The sequence below is a fragment of the Ailuropoda melanoleuca genome, chromosome 12 (assembly GCF_002007445.2).
Source record: "Ailuropoda melanoleuca isolate Jingjing chromosome 12, ASM200744v2, whole genome shotgun sequence".
Lineage (NCBI taxonomy): Eukaryota > Metazoa > Chordata > Mammalia > Carnivora > Ursidae > Ailuropoda > Ailuropoda melanoleuca.
The window spans coordinates 33,732,390-33,749,601 of NC_048229.1; the positions used below are offsets into that span (position 1 = coordinate 33,732,390).

The 17,212-nt window shown below is 58.4% G+C and overlaps 1 protein-coding gene across 1 annotated transcript in view; it reads right to left on the minus strand.

The window, feature by feature from the left end:
- Nucleotides 1–17,212, minus strand: part of CLPTM1 (CLPTM1 regulator of GABA type A receptor forward trafficking) — a 28,979-nt gene that overhangs the window by 629 nt on the left and 11,138 nt on the right. The window contains 12 exon segments of the mRNA XM_034639284.1: nucleotides 1–105; nucleotides 218–385; nucleotides 962–1,097; nucleotides 1,394–1,489; nucleotides 1,756–1,946; nucleotides 3,851–3,944; nucleotides 4,667–4,911; nucleotides 5,496–5,616; nucleotides 6,428–6,513; nucleotides 10,615–10,732; nucleotides 13,013–13,171; nucleotides 14,335–14,458. The exon segment at nucleotides 1–105 is cut by the window's left edge and continues 78 nt beyond it. Of these exon segments, the coding sequence (XP_034495175.1) occupies nucleotides 1–105; nucleotides 218–385; nucleotides 962–1,097; nucleotides 1,394–1,489; nucleotides 1,756–1,946; nucleotides 3,851–3,944; nucleotides 4,667–4,911; nucleotides 5,496–5,616; nucleotides 6,428–6,513; nucleotides 10,615–10,732; nucleotides 13,013–13,171; nucleotides 14,335–14,458 (1,643 nt within the window).

The window sequence follows — 17,212 nt, forward strand, 5'->3', positions numbered from 1 at the left end:
GGGCGGCTGCCGTCGGGGCCTCGCCACTCATGCCAAACTCATTCACCCGCGTGGGGTCGACGCGGTAGATCCACCGCTGGTAGAGGTAGATGAAGAAGACCACATCTGGGGGGTGGGGAGGCAGTGTGAGAGAGGGGCCGCCCGGCACCCCGAGACTGAGCCTGTGCGCCGGCACTGGCGCCGCGGCCCCTCCCGCCGGGCCTCCCTCCGGCCTCACCGTCCCGCAGGCAGCCGATCCGGTACATGACGGGCATCTTGATGACAAAGGCGAACAGGTCGTCGATGAAGGTGTTGAGGGCCTTGTAGGTGAGCATGCGCCAGGGGAGGTGCGCCACGGACTTGAGCTTGTAGTTGATGAAGAGCTGGGGGGTCATGGTGATGAAGCCTGCAGTGACCATGGGAGGGCCCCCGTGAGCAGAGGAACGGGTGCCCTGACCCCCGACCTCTCAGACTGCACTTCTGGGCTCTCTTCGCTGTTCTTCGGCCGCCCTGGCCTCCTCGCCGCCCCCACCCCAGGTGCATCTTACAAGAGCTTCCCCAACGCCCCCCCAACCCCGGGGATCTTTCAGGCCTCAGTTTACACACCATCTCCTGAGCGAGGTCTCCCCAAGCCCCTTAACTTCAGCCCCTCGTGGCACCTGCTACGTGCTATGACTCACCTGTCGGCTTGTTTCCTCTGAAAGGGCCCCCGAGGACAAGGACTGAAACACATGGCCTCCCGGAAGTCCTCCCTGACCCCCAGACTAGACCAGGCACCCCTCCAAGGCTCCTCACGTGCCACCCCCACCCACCCAGGGTCGTCCCCGTCTGGGGATGAGTCTCTCCCACACGGGACCATGAGCATTAGCAGGGCCAGGCTCACTGGACCTGGTTCCCCGCGAGGCCCAGCACGGGAGCCAGGAACGCGTGCTGCTGAGTCTGCCCCGAGGAGGGGTGCCGAGCGCGGCGAGGGCCTGCTCACCGAAGGTCAGCAGGAAACCGTAGAGCATGCTGAGCACCCAGGAGTACCAGCCCTTGTGCTCCAGGTACAGGAGGCTGTAGACAGCGTAGCAGCCCAGGAGCGGGAAGAGGATCCACGACAGGTACCGGAACGCCATCTGTGGGGCACCGGGTGGGGCTGGCACCCCTGCTCCCCACCCTCACCCACCCACACCTGGTCTGGCAGGCCAGGCCACGGGGATTTCCAGGTGGCCCTGGGAACTCTGGACTTGGATAGGAAGTATACACGGCAGGCACGGAACACTGGAGGGTGTGACAGCGGCCATAAAGAATGGCTGGGCCGTCAGTGGGCAGGCAGAGCCCTGGACCCCCCCCCCGCGCTGCCCGTCTCCTGGGCCAGGGGTGTGTGGGGGCTTGGAGACCCTCCCCGGGGCCCACTGTGGGGCACACTCACATCATCATACACTTTGGTCGAGGACTCGACGTACGTGGACTTGTCTTTGAAGGTTGGGCGGGGGAAGAGTCCTGCCACCTTGTGTTCCCGGTCCAGCTGCAGACAGGGAGGGAGGCCGTGGTCAGCTGCCACCCTGGCTCTCACCCCCACGCTAGTTCCAGCCCCTGCCCTTCCTCACTGTTCCCAGTTCCCCTGCCCCACGTGTGACCCAAAAAATCCCCTGGTGCAAAAATCCCCTTGGTCCTGGGAGTGCAACAGGCATTGGGAAACCCCCAGGGGCCAGCTCCAGGGTCTGGCTGGGGCAGACAACCCCCATTCCAATCCCCAGTGTCCCCCAAAACAGCACAGCGGCCTCGCCTTACCCGGACATCCATGACCTTGGTGATCTTCCAGAGGTCGATGAGGACCCCGATGAAGACGCTGACCTGCACCACGAAGTTGGTCTCGTTGTCCAGGATATAGAGAAGGACCACGAAAGACTGGAAAACGCCGAAGAAGACGGAGCGCACGGACAGGCCCTCCAGAGACTGCCGGCTGTTCCAAAACTGGATATCTGCACAAGAGATGGGGCGAAGCCGAGAGGCTGCGGAGCCTCCGAGTCCCTCCGGCAGCCCCCTCGGGCCCCATCCTCCTCAGAAGCCCCCGACGTGGCGCTGGGTCTGCCAAGGGGGAGGGGTACACAGCACCCACCACCCTCCCCTCCCAAGAAGAGTCTGCCTCAAGGGCACACCCAGAGGGCAACGGCGGCAGGGATGGGGACAGTGGCCCCTGCCATGTCCTCGGGCTCGCCACACGCCAGGTGCTGAGGCTGGTCAGGGAAGCCCCATTTCTCAGGCCACACGCCTGTCCTGGCAGAATGTGGCTGCAGGCCAAGTCTACGCTCCAGCAGACCCAGGCTGTCCACCTGGTGCCACGCTGCCTCCCCTGGGAAGGAGGCTCTGGGACGTGCACTTTGAGACCAGCTCCTCTAACTCACCACCCTGACACCCGAAAGGACCTCAGACACTCCTGGGGCGCCGACAAGGCCCTGGACTCTGGTCCCCAACCAGAACTCCTTCCCGCGCCCCTGGTGGACCCCCACCCACAGGGCCAGGCAGCCCCTCTCTGAGCCCTGGCCTCCCATGGGCCAAGGAGGGTAACACCTGTGGCCACGGGCAGCCGACCTGCCATGATGCCTGCCTTCCAGAAGCCAAGCCAGGGTCACACAGGGCTGGCCCGGCATCGGTGTGCAAGGCTGTCCACCCACTCCGATTCCGATTCTGATTCCAGAGCTCTGGCACCCTTGCCAGGCTTGCTCCCCCCACCATCAGGCCCTGAGGAGACCTAGGGGAATACTCCTAGAGCCCCCCAGTCCTGACTGGGAAGTCTGGATCTGGAGACAGTTCTGTCAGAGGCAGGTAGATCTGAGTCCCGCCTCAGACCAGGGAGTCAACAAGCACGGGCTGTAAAGGCGCCCAGCGCGAGGGGCCATCCCCTCTGTGCCCTCGTTTCTCAGGCGGAAGTGGGAACGTAGGCGACCCAGCTGGAAGGCAGCAGGAGGTTTGGGAGCCCGGGCATGGCCAGGCACAGCCTACAGCTCCCTCCCTCCTGCTGGTTGCCACCACCTGCTGTCCAACTTGGACGTTACTCACTTCTAGAAGGTAACACTCAATCGTGGCAGTGTGGTCTTAATACCGGTAACACCCGTTAGGACTGCTGCTCGCACAGGCTGCAGAGCACCAGGCCGCCCTCAGACGGGGCCTCTCTAGGGAACGAAGAAGTGGCCCACACGGCTTCAAGGGTGAGGGTGGGTGTCAGAGCCCCTGCTTGGGTCCAAACCCTGGCTCTGTCACTTGGGAGCTGTGTGACTGCAGGCAAGTTACCTAGCCTCCCTGAGCCTCCACTTCCTCGCCTGCAAACGTGAAGGTAATGACAGGCTTCCTCGCAGGGCTGGGGCTGTGGGGACTCCACGAGCTAACTAATGAGGGTGCTAAGGACAGTGCCTGGCACCTGGCCAGTCCCACCTCACACGCTGGCCATCAGCACTGCTGGCCTTTGGAACCTAGGGGCCTTCTGGAGACAGGGCTGTCGCCTTCCCACTCAGGTGGGCCCCATCCACTCAGCCTCGAGGAGCCTCCCCCTACAAAAGCCTGCTGTGCAGGGCAGCAGGAGCAGCTCCGGGGCTTCCCTGACTGATCCAGCCTCGGGGTTCCCCGGCCCTGCTTCCTGGTGGTGCCATCCCGGCCTCTGCCGGAGCAGCAGGCCAGCTCCTTCCCCGGCACCACACCCGCGGGATGGGAGTTTCTGGGCTGGGAGTTTTGGGGCCATTACCCTCCCCAGCAACTCAGGCCTGTGAAGAGTGGGGCTGAGAGACCCCACATAGAGGGAGAACCTACGGGGAAGGAGGGAAAGAGGAAGGCGGCAGGCCCTACCTCCCAACCCTCATGGCCTCCCACAGGCCCCAGGGTCCCACCCTACCGTTCTTGAAGGCCAGGAACTCAAAGACACTGTGAATGATGGACACGATGATGGTGAGCGCCAACAGGTAGGGGTTGGTCTCTAGGAGTGCAACCTGGGGGTGGGGGTGGGGGCAATGCCTGTGAGCACGGCCGTGCCCTTGCCCAAGGCTGACCGCTGCAGCACGTTCCCTAGCCGGCGCTACTCTCCTTCCCCTGGACCCCAAAGGCCCTGAGCCCCAGGGCTGCCCCGGGGAAGGAGAGAGCATGCCAGCCAGCAGGAGAGTGGGTGAGGATGGGCAGATGGGCACGGAGGGCTGGGGAGTGCGGTGTAGATGGGGGGGTGGGGGGAGACAGACAGTGATGGGCGAGAGGCAGGGTGACCGAGACAGATGAAGGGACAGCTGGGGTGAGGACTGGAAACTCAGCACCGAAGACAAGCCCAGGGAGACACAGCCGAGTCTCCAGGACATAGACGCCGGCCAAGAGAAAGGTGGGAACAGAAGATGTTCAACGACGCGGTAAGAGGGAGCAGAGACTCAGAGTCGGAGCCCAGGGTCAAGAAGACAGGCGGGGGCAGGGCGGGGGGCACAGGTCCAGACCTGAAAGGCCTGGCTGAGCCGACACAAAAGCTGTGACAAGGATGACAAGGAGGCCCATGGAAGCCTCGGAGACACGACCCCCAGAGCCAGCCGGGGGCCTGCTGCGGAGGGGGCCCGGGAGGTTGTGAAACTGGGCAGGGAGCTCGGGCCGGAGGTCCCCAGGCTGCCGGCGGGCCCACTTCCCCTTCCCCTCCTGCAGCCCAGGAAGGTGCTGGAAAGCCCCCGTCCCGCCTCACCTTCACCGAGTCCTGCTCCTCGTCTGACTGCTCATATAGCTCGTCACCCAGGAAGTTCCAGGGCGACTTCGTGCTCTGGGCGGCGTACAGCTGCCAGCGCCAGAGCGAGAGCGGGCAGAAGGAGACGCGGAGCGGCAAGCTGGCCAGGCTCTCGTTGATGGGGTAGTAGTCCTTCTGCAGGTTCCAGTAGTCGTTGAAGTAGATGATGGGGTAGTAGTCCCCACTCACGGCGTCAAACTTCACATCTGTGGGCACGTGGGGCAGGGGCACCGCTCAGCCAGGGCTGGAGGCCGCCGGCACCCACGAGCGCGGGAGATCCCCGGGCCTCCAAGGACAAAGCGGCAGATTCAGGTGTCCATGGGGACCTCTGACAGAGACCAGAGACAGGGGACGCTTCTCAGCTACCCCACGGGGAGCTGAAGAGCTGCTGGATCTCTGTGGAGGGGACGGGGTAGAGAAGGCTGGGCAGGCCCCACCTGAAGGGGACATCTGCGGCTCGGCTCCAACCCACGGCTGCCCTGCAGTGACCACGTATCAGGGTTTTGTAAAGGAAGTCGGGAATCTGGGTTTTTCAATGATGCCGTCCCGACTTCAAAAGTCACGGGCTTCAACAGCTCGTGGGCTAGATGAGACTTGCCAGAAGACTGGTTTGGGCGCACAGGGGGTCAGTGCTGGGGTCACCAGGAGGTACAGGAAGGAGAGGAGAGAAAGGGGAGCGCCAGGGGGCAGGTGGGGAGCTTGGGAGTGGTGGAGATGCAGTCAGCTCTCACAAGGAGGTGGGCCCGGGAGACAAGGAAACAGCTGGGGTCCAGGGGAGCCGGGAGCTCACACTGGTCCAGAGGCGGCGGCACGCTGCCCTTCACCCACGGCGTGTGGTCGTCCACGATGTTGATGGTGATGTTGGGGTGCCAATGGGAGATCACCTCCACGGGACCATAGTCCTCGGCCCTCTGAGGGAAGATGGGGTGAGGCGGGGCTGGGGGAAGGCTGCCTCAGAGGCACCTGCCTGCTTCCTCCTGAGGGCTTCCGTGATATTGTGAGAGCAGAAGGGCAACCACGGTGACCTCTGGCCAAGGGCTTACCCCAGATGATCCCTATACCAGCCTTTACAGAATCTTCTCCACCCCCGCCCTGGAGCCCCGCCCCCCCAGCACCTAACAGAGCAGGAAAACCGAGGCCTGAGGATGTGGACGGGGTCAAAGCCCGGATATGGGACCCACACGCAGCCTCCACGCTTGGGGTCATCCTTCCTGTCCCACCTTCCTTGCGGAGAAAGGAAGGCTCCTGGTGCCCGGCAGCACAGTTAACCCCTCAGCACCGCCAGCCCCCAGGCAGTAGTTCTGCTACAGTCACATTATCAGCTGCCTGCTGGGGCCGGGCTGAGCCTGGGCTCCGGGGCCTGGCTGCCTGCATGTGAAGCCTGGTCCTGCCATGTCCTGGCTGTGACACTTGGGGCAAGTCTCCTTGTCTGAAAATGGGAACAGTGACAGGACCTTCTCGCTGGGGCTGGTATGTCTAAGGACCTGCTCCGTGGCTCTGGCTGCTACACCCTTGCCTGGAATCCTCCCCATCCTGAGAGGTAGCTGCAACTCCTCACCTGGTTTCCAGACAGGAAACTGAGGCCCACAGAGGCATGGCGGCCTGACCAAGCCTCCACAGCGGCTCGGTGGTAGCGCCCAAGGGGAACCTACGGGGGCTGGCTGCTGGGCGGCGAAGGGCCCAGCCGCTGCCCCAGGGCCCCCCAGCTCCACGCACATTTACCTTGATCATTTCTGGATCGGCTTCCGTCTCTCCCGTCAACAGGTTCTTGGTTTTCTGAAACCGCCGGCGCTTGTACTTGTTGATCACTGTGAGAGGGGGCGGAGGCGAGAGGGCAGACAGGAGAGCTGCTCGCACAGACGCCAGACCTCTGGCCACCACCACCGCTCGCTGGCCTCCCGAAACACCGGGATGGCAACGGGAGATGGAGAGCCTGAGCTGGCCTCTCAGACCCCATCCCATCCACCTCCCCATCCTGGCAGGGACACCAACCCCTGCCAAACTGCCCCAGGCAAAAACCTAGAGTCTTCCTTCTCCAGAATCTGCTCCATCCATTCCACCGGCTGTTCTAGGGAGGCCTCCCCGCCGCCCCAGCACGTGCCTTGCATCCAACCACTCCCGCCACCTCTGTGGCACCCTGCCAGCCACAGCGTCCCCCACCCAAGGGCCATAGTCCTCACCGGACTCCTGGTGGCCACTCTTGCCCCCACGACCTGCTCTCCACAGGGCAACCAGCGACTTTTAAGCCGAGCGTCTGCTCATGTCCTGCTGCTCCAGAAACCCAGAAGGCTCCCGTTCCCCGCTCCCCGAGCAGGGCACCTGCGACGCTCACCACGGCCCCACTGACCTCCTGCCTTAGCCCGCCTCACTCCTCCCTCCCCCAATCTGCCAACCCTGGGCCTTCAGAGGTGCTGCTCCATCTCCCTGGCATGCATCCACCGTGGCTGGAACCTTCGAGGTGGGCTCCTTCGTAGCCTTCTGGTCCCTTCCTCTTCTGCAGGCTTCCCTGCCCACCCCACTGCAGGAGGCCGTCCTGCTGTCCTGCTCACCATTTCCATCTCCCTCACCACTTTTTATCCCAGCCCCAAGTCCGCCACCCCGTCGGCTGGCTTGTCTGCTCTCTGCCTCCTCCAGTCCGAGAACCCCAGGACTGACAACTGGCAGAACCCATGACTGTCAACAGGCGGGCTGCGGACAGTTTGTGGACAGTTCTGGAAAAGGCCTGAGCCACCAATGTGAGAAATACTTTGGGGCTGTGAATCCCCAGCCGGGGTGGCCCTCACTTCCTCTTGCGGGGGCCAGGTGGGCTCCAGGCTCCCTGCCTCCCTGCCCGGGAGGCTACCAAGACTTGCCAAGAAGAGGAGGCCAGTGCTTGCTTACGTCCCATCTCCCCTCCTCCACCCTGGCCCAGTACGTTTCAGCTCCTCCTTATGCTAAGACCAACCATGGCCTGCCCCTCTGGTGACTTCTCCATCCTGCCCCTGCAGGCCTGGGAGAGATGGGAAAATGGGAAAGGGAGCTGGCCAAGAGCCGGGGCTCGGGGTCACATCCTGGCTCAGTCTCCCTGAGGGACACTGGTGAGCTATGTCACTTCCCTGGGCTTCAGTCCCTCCTCTGGAGAATGGGGTTCAAAGCACCACCCCTTCTTGGCAGGACCACTGTGAAGAGCACAGCCAGGCAGCATCCCTGCCTGTCACACTTCCACAAACCACAGGGCCCAGATCCCTCCCACTCACCCAGAACCAGGGCTTGGGGCTTTTGGAGTCTACGGATGAGTTCAAGTTCAAAAATGCTTCTGGGAATTGGCTTTCAGTTTCAGCTCAGGGCCTGCTGTTCTTCTTGTTAACATGAACGCCACCCCCCACCTTCTATCATGTTAGTTCATGTGAGACCTTGCCCCCACCTCCAGGGAGCACAGGAAACACCCAAGGGTGGGCATCCTGGAGGAAACCTTCCAGGGGGACACGCTCTGCTCTGCTGCTGTTCCACACCTGGGAGAGGCTGTCCAGGGAAGGGAGGAACTGTGCCCAGCCCCAGGAGGAGACTTTGGCTCAAGTGGAGAACATTCTACAACTGGGTGGCATTCAGACTGGACCGTAACATGAGATGGACCTGGCTTCTGCTGGGGAGAAGAGTCCCCGTTCCTCGGAGTTACACTTTCTAGAACCGCACCAGCCAGGACAGTCACTGGCCACGTGAGGCTACAGACACTGAGCGTGTGGCTGGCCCAAACCAAGATTTGCTGTGAGTACAAAACACACACGGGACTTCGAAATAACACAAAGAAGAATATAAGATATCTTGCTAATTTTTTACACTGATTACATGTCAAAATGAAAGTATGTTGACTTCAACAAAATTATTACTAACACTCACGTGGCCACTAGGAGACAAGAGGGACTTGTGGGGTGGCACTGTATCTACGGGACCGTGTTGCTCTAGGTACCGACTACTGGCCCTCTGGGGAGAGAGGCGGCTTCTCTGACCCCATTCTCTCGTTCTTCCCTCTGCACTCAGCACGTGGCCTGCGCTGAGTCCCTTCACGTCCCTGCTCCAAGGGGTCCCAGCTGGAGACTGGGGAGGGAGGTGTGGAGGATCCTGGCGGGCTTTTCAGGTCCAGGGGCTGCAGATTCTTTCTCATGTGTCACACTGACCGTGGACGTGACCTCAACCACGCGTTGGTACAGATCACGTTCACCAAAGGCAGAACCACAGAAGATAACGGTGGCATCGATTGGGGGCATATGGGATGCAAGGGGGCAGCTGCTCTCCTGGGTCACATTCAAGGCAACCTCTGAGGCGTCGGGCACATTTAACCCAGACCCCTGATCCATGCCGCTCACGGGGCCACAGCCGTGGAGACTACCCATGCAAGCCACACTCCCTCTGCTTGCCTCTGCCTGCACCAGATCCTGCTGGCGGAAGCCAGCTGGGCAGAACGTCCCACGGATCACATTCCACAGACACGCTCACAGAACAGAGCTCGGCACACACGAGGGGACTTTTCCAGATCAGCTGTGGAGGCTGATCTGGGTTCACCAACTGTTTGTTTTGCCGACTAAAGATGATAATGAAAAAATGATCATCCCTTGGGATATTTTTATACCCCCGAAGTTAGGGAAGGCCTACCTCACAAAAGCAGAAGCGCATCTATTGCCGCCCCGCACAGAAACAGCCGGAGGGGTCTGAACTAAACCCCTAGGCGGGCACACGAGATTCACGGCAGGGGAACAGGAACTTTCTGAGCGTGCCCCTGAGTTTCTAGATCTGCTGAAACTCAAGTATGGCGAGAGATCCCTAGGGCTGCCAATCAGGAGACAGTGGATTCGAGGACAAAGACCGCAAGAGGGAGGAAAAGGACACAACCGCAATTAATCTCATACAAAACGAAAAGTTGGATAGGAAGGGAAAAGGGACTATGTTCAGCATGTGGCTCTGACACCAATAAGCCACGTACTCAAAAGCACCTAAACACTGAATTATAATCTCCTCAAAATCTCCTTCCTGTGTCGGGCTTTTCTCTTCCAGGGTAGGACCTAGCCCAGAGGAAATGCCTCCAACTGAAAAGCCAAGAAACTGCAGGATCGCCTGATTTGGGGGAGAGCTGGAGGGGAAGGAGCAGAGAGACAGCGACTGGAGCTCAAAGGCAGCTGGCTGTGGGGACGGGGGAGGAGGGGAGAGGTGAACAGGAGCCTGGGGACTTGCACTGTCTTGTTGAGTTACTTGAATTCTGAACCACGTGTGGCAAGAAGAGATGAAATTGAAGACAACGCTCTGGGCAGAGGAAACCCCCCCATCGTAACTGGGCCATGTCAGAAGTCGCAAATGGCTCGCCCTGACCTGAGGTTTCCTGGGGTCACTCACAGTCCCTAGGGCTTGTTCTTGCAGTCGGGATGGCCGGCTGGCCAGCCAGAGGGAGAACGGGGACCTCGCCTGGCTGTGCGACCCTCACACACGGGACCATCCAAATGGGCCGCCTGGAAGCCAGGCGCTGCCGCACAAGGTCCGGAAGGGCGGCGTGTCTGTGCAGCTCCCCTTTGCACGTACTGGGGAAACACAGACACATTTCCAGACCTCACCCTGGATCACACAAAGCCCAGAGGTCCTCCTGTTTCCCCTGCTCACTCCCGTTGCTCATTCGCAGACCGTTCCTGAGCGTCTGCCCTGAGCAGGCCCAGGAGTGTACACAAGCTGCCCGCCCGTCTACGAACACTGTCCCCTGCCCTTCAAAAGTCCCCTTCTCTGCCTGCTCTCTGACTCCTCTCCCGCCTGCTCACAGGTGTCTGCAGAGGCTTAGAGGGCGGGTGGGGCTCGAGCCCCGCCCGCCAACCCCAGCCTCCCTGTGCCGGGCTTCCTGCCTGCCCTCGTGGACCTGGCACGGGGGTCAGCCGCGTGGTGGGGGTGCTTACTCCGTGACATGTGGACTGTCGCGAGCCGGCGGTAGAGGGCCTTCTGCCGGGGGTCTGGGTGGAAGCCGCTCTTGGTGAAGTAGACGTGGATGTAGATGGAGCCATTCTGCTGGACGCTCTGCGCGGCCGGCCGACAGGGAAAAAGGACACGCTGAAGCCCCTTGTAGCGCCCGGCCCCAGCAGCCTCACCAGCCCCAGCTCCCCGCTGCCGAGTGCTCGAGTGGCAGTGGAGCTGAGCGACTCAAACCGCTCATGTCAGACATGCTCAGATTTGAGTCCCGGCCAGAGCACCCCCCTGGCTGTGGGACCCCCAGGCTCCGCCTCGCTGTGGCCTCTGTGCCCGCCCGCGCCATGCAGATAAGCATTGCCGAACTCACAGCACTAGAAAGATTATCTGAGAGCCCCAGCACGGCCACGCGGGCACAGAGGAGGAGCTCGATAAATGCCAGCAATTTTAACCCATTCGACAGTAAAACAATGGCCCAGAACCTGCTCCGGGCACTTCAAATGGTACCCACCGAATCCAATGTGTTCACGTTGTGTAACTGACGCACGTAAACGGCATGCTTTGTGTGGTGTGACTACCCCCATTCTCCAGATGAGGAAACGGGGCCTCACGCAGGGGTTGTGCAACATGGTGAGTAAGTGGATCTTAACCCAGTCTGTGGGCTCCTGTGGGCTCTGCCTCTCACCACCTGTGTCCCCCGCTCTGCCTGTGCCTGTCTGTCACCTACTATCTCCCCAGGACGGGGACTACTGTCACCCCCACCTGTTACACATGAGGAAACCCAAGAGGGCGGCCCACTTGCCTACAGCCCTGGATGGATGGCCAAGGCCGATATGAGGCCTCCGTCGGGCCTCTGCACAGAACTTGGGTTTATTTGTCCCCTTCAATTCCCTGCCTTTTAAGCCCACCTCTGTGTTCATGTTTTGTGTATTTTTACCAGTGAACATCTTGGAGCAGGGTGGGGGTGGGAGGTAGCGGGGAGGGAGGAGGGGGGCGTTCTTAGCTGGCTGGGGAGACTTGCCCCTTCCAGGGTTACTAATTCCTAGAGACATCTCACCTGCCTTTGAACACATCTTTCATATGCAAACCAGCCAATCCTAAACCCACATTCCACCTACTCCCTTGACCTAATAACTCTTACATACCAAGCTTCCCTAAATCACCCAGGACATCCAGCTGGAGACCACCTCTCTAGCCCAGAGCTCACCGACATCCAAAGGAGCCAATCCTAAGCTGTTTCCCCTGTCTGCCTTGCTTTTCCCGTGGAAACCCCCAGGAAAGGCTCTGGCTGGGCTCCCCCCATCCCTCCTTCTGCTTCTGACCAAACCTGGTGCTTCCCCGTGGCCCTGCGTGGGAAATGCAAAGAGTAAATTAAAATCAGGCACAATTGGGCCGCCGCCCGCCCCGAAGCTGGGAAGGAGGGTTAGACAGGCATGCTTGGGAATGACTCTCACCGTCCAACTTGCTGCCCCCTCAGCCTTCCTGGGATCGCATCTAGGGAGGGCTCTGGCGGCTGGGAGCCGCCCCTTGCAGTTACCTGCCCAGCCCCAGCAAGACAGTGCCCAGACCCTGCTTCCAGGCACCCAGACAGACACAGCCCCTCCCCCCAGGGGCCAAGAAGACCTGCTGGGGAGAAATGAATGACAGGGGAGCCCCAAAGAGATATCAACACCCACTAATTCACTGATTCATTACATTCTCTGACTCGTGTATTCACTGATGTATTGGCCCCACGCTGAGCAGAGCTGGGGACACAGCGGTGACCAAACCAGCCCCAGGAGTAACAACCCAGAGTGTGCAGGCTTGGACCCAGAAGCCCAGAGAGGGCCTGCTGCATCAGCCTGAGTGTCAAGGAAGGCTTCCTGGAGGAGGCAGGATTTGAGCCTGGGGCTGTGAGAGTCCAGAGCCAGGTAGCCTGAGCTTCAATCTCTCACAAGCTCTCTGTGTCTCAGTTTCCTTATCAGTCAGTCAAATGGAGAGGATAGCTGCCACTTCATAAGGCAGCAGGGAGGCTCCCACCGGTCGGCCTAGCTTGGTGCCCCACACATAGTAAGTGCTCCATCGGTATTAACTACCGCTTTCAAACAGGGCTGCCTGACACACCCCCAAGGTCCGTTACTAATCTTTCACTGGTTTAAAGCACAGGTTTACATGCCCCTGGAGATAGCTGAGAGGATCCGAGGCCAATTCCAACCCTGTTCACATTTTTCAAATGGGGAGGCCAAGGCCCAGAGACCTCCAGGGACTCCCTGTGGTCACACAACATGTGAACGGTGGGCAGCTCCAGGCTCAGAGCCCCAACTCAGGCTGCAAACCGGGAGCTGGTACAAGGAAAGGCCCTCCAGCGTGAGCAGCGCGGCCCTGGAGCCAGGGCCCGGGAGCTGACCCCACCTGTGGAATGTCGAGCTCGGCGAAGTGCTCATAGCAGCCGTCTGAGTTCTCGCCGCTAGTCCAGTCGCCATACACGAGGTCGTGCTGCTCCCAGAAGAGCGCTGATGTGGCATTGAAGTCTGTAAAGTGCTCGTGCTCGGAGATGTACACGTGCAGGTTCTGTGGGCAGGGCAGGGGCAGGAAGGGGGCTCAGGGCTGCTGCCGAGACCCTCTGAAGGCTGACCAAGAGCCGAGGCAGCAGTCAGCGTGCTAAGAGGAAGGATTTTGCGGTGGGAGTGGAGAGGGGGCCAGTGAAGAACAGCAGCCCGAAGAACCCATTTTCTCTTTTCTCCACCCCCCACCACGGCTGTCCTGGTCTCAGTCTGTGGCGTCCATGAGCAAAAAATAACGGAAGAATGGCCGGCCTGCCAATTAGAATTTGGGCTTGGCGCCTGATGGGCTCAGTTGGTAAGGCATGCAACTGAATGAGTTCGAGCCCCATTATTTTTACTTAAAAAAAAAAAAAAAAGGTAGAATTTTGGGTCAGAAGGGATCAAGTCTCCTTGAATGATCTTCTCCCTTCTCTTTACAGCCTGCTTGGTCAGAGCTCTGCAGGCCCACAGATAAAGCCCAGTCGAGAGCTGCGAGAGGTTTAGCAGACTCCTGAAAACACAGGGGAAGTGGAGAAACCGGCCCTCAGGCAGTGCCCTCCCTTCCCAGGTCCCCGTGGCCATCTTTGAACAGAGCCCTGAATGCCCACTGACAGACAGCCTCTCTGAGCAGTGGTCGCCCCCCACTAACTAGAATTCTGTGCAATCGGGGTTCCCAGAGCTGCAGAGAAGCAACAGGTGGGAGAGGTCTCGATTACTGGGGTCTGGGCACTTGCTGCGGGGGCTCCGAAACCCCAAGCCCCAGCCCCAGGACAGCACGCGCCTCCCTCTTCTCGCTCGCTCCCCTGGGCTGCCTCTGCCGGGCTCCCCACTCTCTCACTCTCCCAATCCTTCCCTTCCAGTCCCTGCACACCTCCCTTTGCAATTTTTAAGACCTGAACGTACTTTTCAAATAAATTACGTTAGGACCCTGTTAAAGCAGTTTTTAAACAACTGAGTGAAACCTTTGTTGTCCCTCTTCCCCACAAAACCAAAAGGATTTAGAAAGAATTCCTCAGGGGTGTTGCTAGAGTGACACAGGTCTCGTGGGCTGAGGATGGACCTGGAGTCCTCCATCCTGGACCTCGTTCCCAGCTGACAGCAACGAGGGACCTGTCTGTCCCAACTGCCCATGTCACTCCCTCGCACCCTCCCACACATGCTCCCGAGTCTGGCCTCCCAGCCAGCCGTTACCATTAAAGTGTCTTTGGGGAACAGGTTGCGGCTGGCGACGCGCGGGGCTCCTCCGGGGCCTGCCTGGTCCTGAGGGGCCGGCCCTCGGCGGAACCAGCTGCTGATGACCCAGATGATGAAGATCCTGAGGAGGCAAGCAGGGCACACGGTGAGCCCCGAGCCTCTTCTTCTCAACATGGGCCTACCTGGCCTCCTTCTGACACAGCACACGCGGGGGCCCGACCCAAAGCTGGAGACCGAGGAGGAAAGGCCCCTAAGAAGGCAGTCACCGGGCTGGTGAGAAGACAAGATGCCCCCAGAGGCCATGTCCAGGGTGCTGCCCCCGTTTCCACATAGACCCCCGCCCCGTGAGTCCTCCAGAAGCCCCCGGGGGCCACAGGGTTGCAAGGCTTGGACCTTCTAACCTTGGACCTAGGAAACCCAGTATGCCAGGCCCCTGGAATCCCAAAGTCAGAGAATCCTAAGAATCTGGAACGTCAGCATTTGAGAGGCACAGCAGCTTTGAGAGCAGCACTGCAGAACTTCAAATCAACTGAATGCATGGCAAGGGGACAGTAAGTAAAGGGTTAGTCCCAATTTGTAGTAATACTGGCCGAGGCCATTCAGGCCAACACTGCTGTTGGAAACAATCAACTGGACGGGACGCCCGGGTGGCTGAGTCGGTTAAGCGTCTGCCTTCGGCTCGGGTCATGATCCCAGGTGCCTGGGATTGAGCCCCACGTCAGTCTCCCTGCTCAGTGGGGAGCCTGCCTCTCCCTCTGCCTGCTGCTCCCCTTGCTTGTGCTCTCTCTCTCTGTCAAAATAAATAAATAATCTTAAAAAAACAAAACAAAACCAACTGGAAAAACTTAACAAAAATGAATATGCTAAGAACGTATTAATACTAATTTTACATATATAATTATGTATCCTGATATGACAAGAATATATCCTCCTCATATATGTTCTCATGTATATTCTCCTTCAAGTTTACATATGCGTATATGTAAGTATACATTCTTAAAAATGCTAAATGGACAAGACTGTAGATTTACCAGGCAAAACCTGAAGGGAAGACTGGAACCAAAAGAAGTAAAAGAGCACCGGAAGCTTCTTTTTGTGTGAAGACATTTGCTAGGTGTGTTGATGGGTCACAGAAATGCCAGCTGAGGGCCCATACGGGGTAACCAGAGAGCTACCATACGAGAAGCTAAGACCCCACAGAGCACCACATCCAGGACCAGGGGAGGCAGGCAAGGCCTAGTCCTCCCCAGGAGTCACCAGGTAGACACAGCCAGAGCCCCGAACCTGCCGCAAGGAGACCCTGGATGATGCCCCAAGCAGCCAGCAGAAGGAAAGCACTTCTTCTCTGGAGGAAAATATGTTCATCCTAGGCCAGAAAGTATTCCTATGCTTAACTCTGAGATGCTCAGAACAACTGAACGCTGATGTTTCAGAATTTGTTGTTATAAAAAACCCTCAAATGTTGTATCAAGAGAGCCTCGAAAGTACCACGCCAGGCACCTGGCTGGTCAGTCAGTAGAGAATGCAACTCCTTTTTTTGGGGGAGGGGGGAGGCTCCACACCCAGCACGGAACCCAATACAGGGCTCAAACTCAGGACCCCGAGGTCAAGACCTCGGGTGAGATCAAGAGTCAGACCCATAATCGACTGAGCCACCCTGAGCACGTGACTCTTGATCTCGGGGTCGTGAGTTCAAGCTCCACACTAGGTACAGAAATTACTTAAAAATAAAATCTTTAAAGGGGCGCCTGGGTAGCGCAGTCGTTAAGCGTCTGCCTTCGGCTCAGGGTGTGATCCCGGCGCTCCAGGATCGAGTCCCACATTGGGCTCCTCCGCTGGGAGCCTGCTTCTTCCTCTCCCACTCCCCTGCTGTGTTCCCTCTCTCGCTGGCTATCTCTCTGTCACATAAATAAATAAAATCTTAAAAAAAAAAAATCTTTAAAAAAACAAAACCAAAAAAACCCACACCCACCCAAAAAACCCCAAACCATGTATTTGCACCTTTACACTGAAATAAAAACAGAGAAAGGTATGAAATGACTTTCAAATGGGTTTCCAGATTTGGGGGAGTAGTGGAAGGCATACAGGTAAAGCAAAAACACAACAGTGCCTTAAAAAATCTTGAATAAAAAAACCAGGGGCGCCTGGCTGGGTCAGTGGGTGGAGCACATGACTCTTGATCCCAGGGTCGTAAGTTCGGGCCCCACGTTGGGCACAGAGCTCACTTTAAAAACAAAAACAAAAAACCCCCCAGCATTTATACGAATCAACACGTAAAAGGATCACAATCCAATACAGTAATGATGAATGACAGTTATCCTTAGGTGATTTTTACTGTCTCCTTTAGGCTTTTCTTTTTGAATTTCTTTCTTTTTTTTTTTTTTAATTTTTTTTTTTTTAAAGATTTTATTTATTTATTTGACAGAGATAGAGACAGCCAGCGAAAGAGGGAACACAAGCAGGGGGAGTGGGAGAGGAAGAAGCAGGCTCATAGTGGAGGAGCCTGATTGTGGGACTCGATCCCAGAACGCCGGGACCACGCCCTGAGCTGAAGGCAGACGCTTAACCGCTGTGCCACCCAGGCGCCCCATTGAATTTCTTTCTTTTTAACAAACAAAAGAAAAGCCCCCAAACAAAACTGTAGCAGATATGTTTCCCATATCCATCTTCCCCTTTTGTCTCAAAAAGAAAACTCCTAAATTTTAGCTGGACCCCTTGGCTACCCAGAGTAAATACTATAATTCCAGCCTCACTTATAGCTAGGAGTGGACACAGGGAAGTCCTGGAATGTAAACACCGTGTATTGTGCTAGGCTTTGGAGAGTGTTGTTAAAGAGACAGAGCATGCCTCCTTGATTTCTTCTTCCCTCCTACAA